An 8,913-nucleotide genomic window follows, 5' to 3' on the forward strand; every position below is an offset into this window, starting at 1 on the left:
TTCTTCGCTCAGTCTGTTTGATTGACTCTTAAAATTCTGTTTTCATCTTGTTATCAGTTTGATTGACTCTTAAAATTCTGTTTTCATCTTGTTATCATTCGATGATACATGAGATGACGAAAATTATATATAACTCTGTGAAACTTAAAATTTAAAAATCCAGTTCTCAACTAGCACAGCACAAAAACATCATTAAAATTTTAAAATAAATTTAGATGACATAGACAGTAAATCTAATTTTCAGTAACTTATATAGTTATATATAAGACTAAATGGAACTTGGTGGTAATTTAGTGGTTGAAGTGTTCATATTTGTTTCTGGTAAAATTTGTATCATCCTACTGCGTGATTTCAAATATTCAGTAATCCTTGATCGTATGTATAAGTAGGTGTGTGATTTCATTATTTCAACCTTCATTGACCAAGCATGTAGACGCTTTCTCTTCACTGGGAACAAAATCCAATTCTATGAACCTCAAAAAAAAATTAATCAGAGATTCGGTTTGATTTTTTTAGAACAATTAAGGTCGCTTGCATAATAGCATCTCCAAAACACACTGTATAACTTCAAATACATAGTCTTTTGTTCTTCAAAGAAGAACTTTAAAACATCCAATTTGAAGTTTCATCTGTTTATTTATATTTTGGTCCTTACAATTACACATCACATTCATGATTTTAAAATATTTTCTTGTTTATCGTTTTTATCCTTAAAAATTGTATATCTCATAAATATTTCAAATTTTTTTAATTTAAGTTTTAGGCATAAAATTAAATAAAAATTTAAAACTAAGATTTCTAATATTTTAAAACTAGAATTAGACAACAAGAATATTACAAAAAGAACTTAATTTTTTTTATTCAAACGTACATGAAGACATAATTATCACATAAATTTAAATATTACAACTACACTAATTATATGGGAGCATCACGGAAATAATTTTATGAAATAATGTGGCATTTTGGTTGTAGTTTAATATTTAATTATGTATTTCTATTTATAATTTTATATTTTAGTGTAAGATTTTATTAATTAATATTATTGTATCATTTTTATATATGTTTTAGTTATTTATAAAAGTTTTATGAATTTACATTAATTATGAAAAATATAAGGACCATAGTATAAAATACAAATAATAACGAAATTATAATTGAAGTTTTGATTTTAGAGAAAAACAGTTTTTTTTTTGTCATCTGAGAAGAAAAGAACACTTTCAAGCTTCAAATTTAGAGTTTTTCAAAGTTCAAAATATAGAGTTTTTTTGGAGATGCTGTTAGAAAATCTCTTAGAGACATTCTATAACTTTAAATATTTAGTTTTTTTGCTCTACAAAAAAAAATTTGAAGTTTCATAATTTTGTTTGCATTTTGGTGTTTACAATTACACATCACATTCATGATTCTAAAATATTTTTTTCGTTTATAGTTTTAATCCTTAAAAATTGTATTATTCATAAATATTTCAAATTTATTTTATAAATTTAAGTTTTAAACATAAAATTAAATAAAAAAATTAAAAGAAGATTTCTAATATTTTAAAACTAGAATTAGACAACAAGAATATTACAAAATAACATAATAAAAAAAACTTTTTTAAAAAGTACATGAAGACTTAAGTTTTACACAAATTTAAATATTACAACAACAACAATTATATGGGAGCATTACGGAAATAATTTTATGGATAATATGGTATTTTTCTTGTATTTTAATTATGTAATTATATTTATAATTTTATATTTTAGAGTAAGATTTTATTAATTAATATTTTTCTATCATTTTTATATATCTGCTAATTATTTTATAGTTTTATGAATTTATATTAATTATTATAAATATAAGGAGTATAGTGTAAACACACAAATAATATTGAAGTTAAGTTTGAAGTTTTAATTTTGGAGAAGAACACTTTGAAGTTTCAAATATATAGTTTGCGAACTTCAAAATAGAGAGTTTTTTTTGGAGTAAATCATTTCTAAAAGACACTCTATAACTTCAAATATTTAGTTTTTTACTCTAAAAAAAGGTATTTATTCACACTACACAAAACTTGAAATTTCACTACACAAAACTTCAAATTTGAAGTTTCATTTTTTGTTTGCATTTTGGTTCTTACAATTATACATCACATTTATAGTTTTTGAAAAAAAATATTGTTTATCATTTAATTCTTAAAAATTGTATTACTCATAAATATTTTAAATTTGTTTTATAAATTTAATTTTTACACATAAAAGTAATTAAAAGGTTTAAAAGAATATTTCTAATATATTTAAACTAGAATTAGACAATAAAAATATTACAAAAGAAACTTGCGAAATTGCCACAAATACCACATTCATAGTACCACTTTTACCCTTACTTTTAATGAAGGGTAAAAGACACTTATACCCCTAGTGTTAACTAATCTAAACTTAGGGTTTAGAGTTGAGGGCTGATTTAGGGTTTCTGGAATGTGAAATTTAGGATTCTAATAAATATATAAATAAATACTTAAAAAATATAAAAAATTTTTAAAAATAGTTGCAAACATAATTTTTGATTTTCAAAAAGCAATTTTGAAAAAAATTCCAAAAAATCGAAAAAACAAATTCAAAAAAAAAATTATAGAAAAGTTCGAATTTGAAAAAGTATAATTTTTTTTTTATTTAAATAATGATTTATTATATATATAGAGAGAACATGGGTATAAGAGTCTTTTGCCACTTAATGAAGAAAATATTTTTTTAAAATGTCATTTTAGTGGTGGTAAATATTAAAAGTTGTACCATAAAAGTGGTAAACATGAAATTTCCCCAAGAAACTTAATACATTTTTTAAAGTACATGAATACATAATTATTACACAAATTTAAATATTACAACAACACTATTTATATGGGAGTATTAGAGAAATAATTGTATGAAATAATGTGGTAATTTCTTATAGTTTAATATACAATTATATATTTCTATTTAAAATTTTATATTTTAGTGTAAAATTTTATTAATTAATGTTGTTGTAATATATTATATATGTGCTAAGTTATTTATAATGAATTTATATTATACACATAATATTGAAGTTAAGTTTGAAGTTTTGATTTTGGAGAATAACATTGAGAAATTCCTTAGGATAGACCTAAAAATTTTTTTGTCACAAATATAGCACTTAAGGATCAAAATGACCAAAATATTTTATTAAGGAGTATGTTTTTGGGTTTATGGTTTAGAATTTAGGGTTTAGGGTTTATGATTTAGGGTTTAAGGTTTAGAGTTAAGGGGTGGAGTTTTGGAGGTATGATTTCAAATTTTAAAAACTTAAAAAATATTAAAATTTTCAAAATAAAAAGTCTATTTTGCTCATTTTATTTTTTGAGGTATATTTTTGTGACCCAAAACTTAAAAAGGTATATTTGAGAGAGTTGCCTAATTTTTGAAACTTCAAATATAAAGTTTTGCAAATATCAAAACTACATATAAACCAGTACCAATATTTGTTGATATTACATATAAACACAAAAAAAAAAGAATACATTTTTTAAAGAAGAAGCTGGTAGGTATCTTATTAGATAATAAATTGAATTACACCGAAAAAATATGATTTTCGTTATATAGCGAGAGAAAAGTTAGAGAGATACATTGGAGAGAGATTTGTTCGAGAGAAAAGTTAGAGAGAGAAAAGTCTTTACAAAGGGGATCCGGCGGTCGGCCGGTGCGTGAGCGTCCGTGCTGCCGCCGGAGCCCTTTTCCTTTCGATAACATCATCCGGTCCTGTCGTTCTTCCTCTTACTCGGTTTCCGTTTGTCGGAGCTCCGATCAACCACCAACCGGTGTGGCTCTGGTCCGGGAGTCACGGCGGGGTTTGCGGGTAGGAGGGGGGGGTGTCAATAGTTCGAGTTTTAGCTCCGGGAGACGGAGGCTCTCACAGATCCGTCGCCGCCGGTCCTTTGTCTCCGCGGCGGGGAAGCTTCCTTAGTTCCGCCGTCGTCGGATCCAGCTTCCGGGGGGGGGTAAAGGCTATCTCAGCTTTACGTCGCCGGCTTCCGTCCCCTAATCTTTTAGGGTTTAGGTTTTTCGTTTGTTTTTTTATTTCGGGGATTAGTTGTGGTTTTGAGTTGTTTCTGGTCGCGTCGGAGGAGAGGTAGTTCTCCGACGGAAAGAGTGAGGTTGCATGCGAGGCTTTGGGCGGCTGTGGTGAACGGGGATGGATGAGATCTCGCCACGGCGATTGATTCTCTCCGGTTTTAGAGTCCCATAAGCTTTTTACGGTGAAGAGGTTCGGAACGACGGAGTTCCGGTGTGGCCGGTTTGATCCGAAGGTTGGATCTCCGGTAAGTACGAGAAGCGGGTGTGATGCGATGATCTCGCGACACGTGACCCTCGACGTCGAGGATGTAATAACCACAAGCGAATTCTAGCAGAAGTGGTAATTTAGAAAATGCAGAAAGCCAATCAGTGAAGGAAATTCAGACACAAACAAACATGGAACAGCCTTCGTCCATCTCCCAGACTCTAAAGCTTTAGCAAAACTCATAAACAGAAATGCGAGGATGATAGCACAATATGAACTAATTACGAAACTCAGATTCTTGATTAAAATAAAACACCATAAGTAGTCTCCGCTCAAAAGAGCAATACAATACCAAACACAAAGTGCTTTCAACACAACGACCGAAACAAAAGAGAAAGAAAAGAAAAAACCCAATTAGATTCACGCACAAACTCCTTGAGATAAAAGGAGTATAACTGCGTTATTGGGACTATTCCGATATTCAATAGTAGCAATTTTAAAGTTCAGCTTAGGGACCCAAAACACAAATATATAACCCCAAACCTTTTGTTCACACGAAGAACATGACGCTCTCCAGCTCTTTGTGCAGCTTGAAAATCGCTTTGTCGTCCACAGTCAGAGAAGAGAACGAAGAAGCGAGAGAGGAAGACGCTCCCCTTGGCTGCTGCCTAATGTTCTTCTCCCTTGAACTCGCCTCGTGGTACATCCTTCCTCTATACGCGACCATGTCAGCATAATACACCGGAGGAACGAGAGAGACGGGTTTGGTGCAACGAGTGAAAGTAAAGCACATCTCGAAGATGAGCTTCTGAACCTGATCCGAAGTGAATCCAAGTTCATCCCACAGAGTATAGTAATGCGTCGGCTTGCTCGTCCCAATGCCTCCATGGTGACTGCAAAGGTAGAAATCGTACTCAAACGGATGAATCACTTTGGTATCGACCACCGTACCCGAAGGCACATTCCCCTTGTCGCTTCCATCATTGTCCGTAGCAGGGAAGAAACGGGTCTGATGACGTTTCTGCGCCACGATAACAGTTATCTTCGGATTGTAACCATTCTTCTCGAAAGTGAGCTTCACATCAAGCAACTCCACATTGAGAACCATATCGAACTGACCATCACTGACACCATCACGGAAGATCACAATCTTGTTAGGCCGTTTCCCAGTGGACTGAACATGCGCTTTAACAAGCTCCAAGCAAGTTTCGCCAAATCCTTGTATCTCCTCTTTCCGGTGCGGCTGGGCGATGACTCTCGCTGCGTAACGGTTCGCTTCAGGCCAGTTTAGTGTACCCACTACAGCAACAATGGACGGGCTCAACTTGTCGCGGGAAGCTGGATGGTTGACGTCAGCGCCGATGAACATGACCTGATCATCTTTTCTGAAGAAAGAGAAAGTATCCATCAGCTCAACGTTGCTTCCACCAACCTTGGCGTTGATCTTGAGCGCAAGGTTTGCCCGGTACTGATCACCTCCTTTAGTCGCGGAACCGGTTAAGAAACACTGTGTCACCAGACCAAGTTTGGTCTCAGCTATCCATTTCAGAGTCTTGTACCCATCGACTCTCCCAGTCATTGCACAGAGGATAAGAGTCGGACGAGCACCACCATGGTTACGATGAGCCTCGTCAATCACGTTTCGAAGCAGCTCCTCGAGAGCATTAGCATTAGAAAGCGTATCCATTCTCGACGATTTGTAAACGATGGGAGGCTCCAGCTGCATCCCAAGCGTCCAGCAACGGTTGATAAGGTTATTCACAAAGTCATTAGGCATCTTGTTGAACCTCTCAGACGCAGTGAAGTCAAGCACAGCCCAGTGTTTGATTACCGAACCCCTCGTGACTCCTTTCCTCATGAGGTTCCACTGATTGTTCTGCCTCGGGTTAGGTTCCTCCCGGACAGCTCTGCCTCTCTCTGCCAACTTCAACGCCGGTGCCTTGAGAATCCGACCTTCTACACGTGTCATGTTTGTGTCAACTTTCATTCCAAAGTTCCCAGTGATTTCTCCACTGCCATAGAAACAAATACATAATCATAAGACTCATACCACCCCAAATTAGTTAATCTTTAATAAATAGTCTACGCCTACGGTCTCCTAAATCTCTCTGAATACGCACAAACTATAGGATATAAACAAGTACACATACCCGCTTGGTCCTTCTTTAGACTTAATCATCTTGAGTATATTATCCTTCCTTTGTCGTGGATTGACTAGTGACAACTTCTTCAACCACAAGGCAGAATTTTTATCCAAGTCGTCCTTTGGATAAACCTGTCCTTCGACCAAAACGCAGAACTCCATGGGAACAAGATTTTGCCGACCGTTTTTCCCCAAATCCAAGCAAGGGATGTCCTTGTGAACAATGTCTCTTCCGTACTTGATCCTGAAATACTCAACGATGGACGTTCTCCTCGGCGGCTCGTTACCCTCCGGATCTATAACATCGAACTTGATATCCTTTGTGTCTTCTCTACTCAGTCCTACGATAGTGAGCTTCTGCTTGTTCTTTCGATGAGTGACGGTGACTTTCAACCCAGTCAGTTCTTTCTCCACGTTACGTCTAGCATTCCTAAACTGACGCAAATCAGGCCAGTCAAAGTAGAGTTTCAGATACTCGATCACTGACATTGACTTCCGGAACGCCAACACTGAGTAGTCCAAACACAAGGATAAGCCTTGTTGTGTCGGCTTTAGAGTGTGTCTGTACCCTTTGGCAGCTGCAATACCATACCCAAGTTCCTCATCTCGCTCAGTTTCACGAGTGAAGAAGCTTTTACCGACGGTTATCATACACTTCGAAGGGTGCTCCTTCATCACAACATCCATCCCTTGAAACACGTCACGAGGGTTGAAAGAAGAACCTCCCGACATGTACTCTTTCAAGTCACGGAGCTTAAGCTCATTCACCTGCTTGATGGTGAAAGTATAGCTCCGAGCTCTAGTCTCATCCGTTTTAGGGAAGTCCACCTTGTATGACCCCGTAGGCAGTTCAGCTGCGCTGAAGATGTTCTTCTGACCATCGTATGCTGTCATGGCAAAGGGAAACTGATGGGGATTGTCGGTGAACAACTTGTCCCTGACCATAGATAGCTCGAATCTTGATATCTTCTTGGTGGGATTCTCTCCTTTGATCTCAACATCGTAATGTCTTATGACACTTTGGGGATTAATGTTCACTTGGAAATGGTTGACAAGGAGGTTTACACGTCGCACAGCTACAACACCGCCTTTGTCAGGACGCTTCATCGGTTCTTTTCTAGCAGAAGATGAAGAAACAACTTGAACTTTCTTGTCAGAAGATGAAGAAGCAACCTGAGATGGCCTTGGATTCGTAATTTCAGAACCTGTCAGATTAAAAAAAAAAGAAGATAAACTCGCTTGAAAAAATATATTCAAAGAAACATTCCTCAACGGATAACAAAAGCTATATATGGACTGATTCATATAAATATACTGAATCAGAATAAGTTCCAACTTCCAATGTGTATCAATGATTTGCTTATCAATGTCAATTATTTAATTCCTCAGACGGAATATAGGTTTCCTATGTACGTGTTCTTGTCTTCCTCACGTTTTTTTTTAATTAAAAAACCGTGCAACAGTTTTTGTAGAATAATCATAATGAATCAGCTAACTTTTGAAATAATAATAATTAAAATTTAGGTTTATTGTGCATACATACCACGAGCCGTTTCAGAAACCGCGACGGTTGACGATGCAGAAGGTGGAACCGCCGCCGTATCAGGAGAAACCTGTAGCTTACGACCCCACGCGCCTCTACCTACGCCTCCTCCCGCAACGGATTGACTCACTTGAGCCTGTGGCGGCTGTTGAACCACATGTGGTCGAGGTTGCTGCTGCAACTGCGTCCCAAGGCCAACTTGACCCGGCGGTGGTCCCCACTGACCCTGGCTTCGGAAATCCTGTTTATCCCCACCACGGCCACCGCCTCGCTCAGAGCCACGACCTACATAACCACGACCTCGGTCTGCGCCGCCGACTCCGTAACCACGACCCCGGTCACCACCGCCGCCATAACTACGGCCTCCACCATCCCCGTCACCGCGACCTCGGCCTCCTCTGCCGCGGCCGTCAGCACGTCCTCCTCGGTAACCACCTCTCTCCATTCGATTTGTAGATTGGATCTGATCGGGAAAACACTATCGTACGACAATTAGAGGAAACTTGTCAGATCCCTTTTAACTTGTGAAGTAACGAATCAGATTGTTTATAAAAGGAAGAAGACAAAAGTGTGTGAGAGAAGCTTATTGGTTCGTACAAGAGGAGTAAGACTTCGTAACGTTTCTCGAATGTTCCTTGAAATACCCAATAAGTCAGGGTAGTACAACCGTCTTTTAAATTTTGTTTTAAGCAAAAAAAATTTTCTCCCTCCGTTCCTTAATAATCTATGTTTTAGAAAAAAAATTTGTTTTTAAAAGATCCATATTTTACATTTTCAATGCATGTAATAATGATAAATTGCAAAAACATTAATCGTGTTTACTGAATTTTGATTGGTTAAAAATCATAAGTAAATGCTAAACACAGAAAATAATGCATTTATTGGTAAAATTTTGCGTGTTTTCTTAATATGTGTGAAATCTCTAGAATATGAATCTTTTAGGATCAGA

General features: G+C 36.1%; 1 protein-coding gene across 1 annotated transcript; it reads right to left on the reverse strand.

Moving 5' to 3' along the window:
• Positions 1 to 4,556: 4,556 nt before the first annotated feature.
• Positions 4,557 to 8,528, reverse strand: LOC106446146 (protein argonaute 2). The gene is made up of 3 exons (XM_013887832.3): positions 7,965 to 8,528; positions 6,429 to 7,626; positions 4,557 to 6,290 (listed from the first exon to the last, which is right to left on the reverse strand). The coding sequence occupies exons 1-3, from the start codon at positions 8,407 to 8,409 to the stop codon at positions 4,829 to 4,831; spliced, it is 3,105 nt and encodes a 1,034-aa protein (XP_013743286.2). The 5' UTR covers positions 8,410 to 8,528; the 3' UTR covers positions 4,557 to 4,828.
• Between the last annotated feature and the right edge of the window lie 385 nt (positions 8,529 to 8,913).

Source organism: Brassica napus, chromosome C7, assembly GCF_020379485.1.
Source record: "Brassica napus cultivar Da-Ae chromosome C7, Da-Ae, whole genome shotgun sequence".
In the NCBI taxonomy this organism is placed as follows: domain Eukaryota; kingdom Viridiplantae; phylum Streptophyta; class Magnoliopsida; order Brassicales; family Brassicaceae; genus Brassica; species Brassica napus.

Bases quoted from the DNA above. Each gene is read 5' to 3' on its own strand.
- LOC106446146 (XM_013887832.3), bottom strand. From the start codon at position 8,409: ATGGAGAGAGGTGGTTACCGAGGAGGACGTGCTGACGGCCGCGGCAGA. The intron at 7,627-7,964 runs GTATGTATGCAC...TTAATCTGACAG, and splicing joins GGTTTCTGAAACGGCTCGTG to GTTCTGAAATTACGAATCCA. The intron at 6,291-6,428 runs GTATGTGTACTT...TTTCTATGGCAG, and splicing joins TCTAAAGAAGGACCAAGCGG to TGGAGAAATCACTGGGAACT.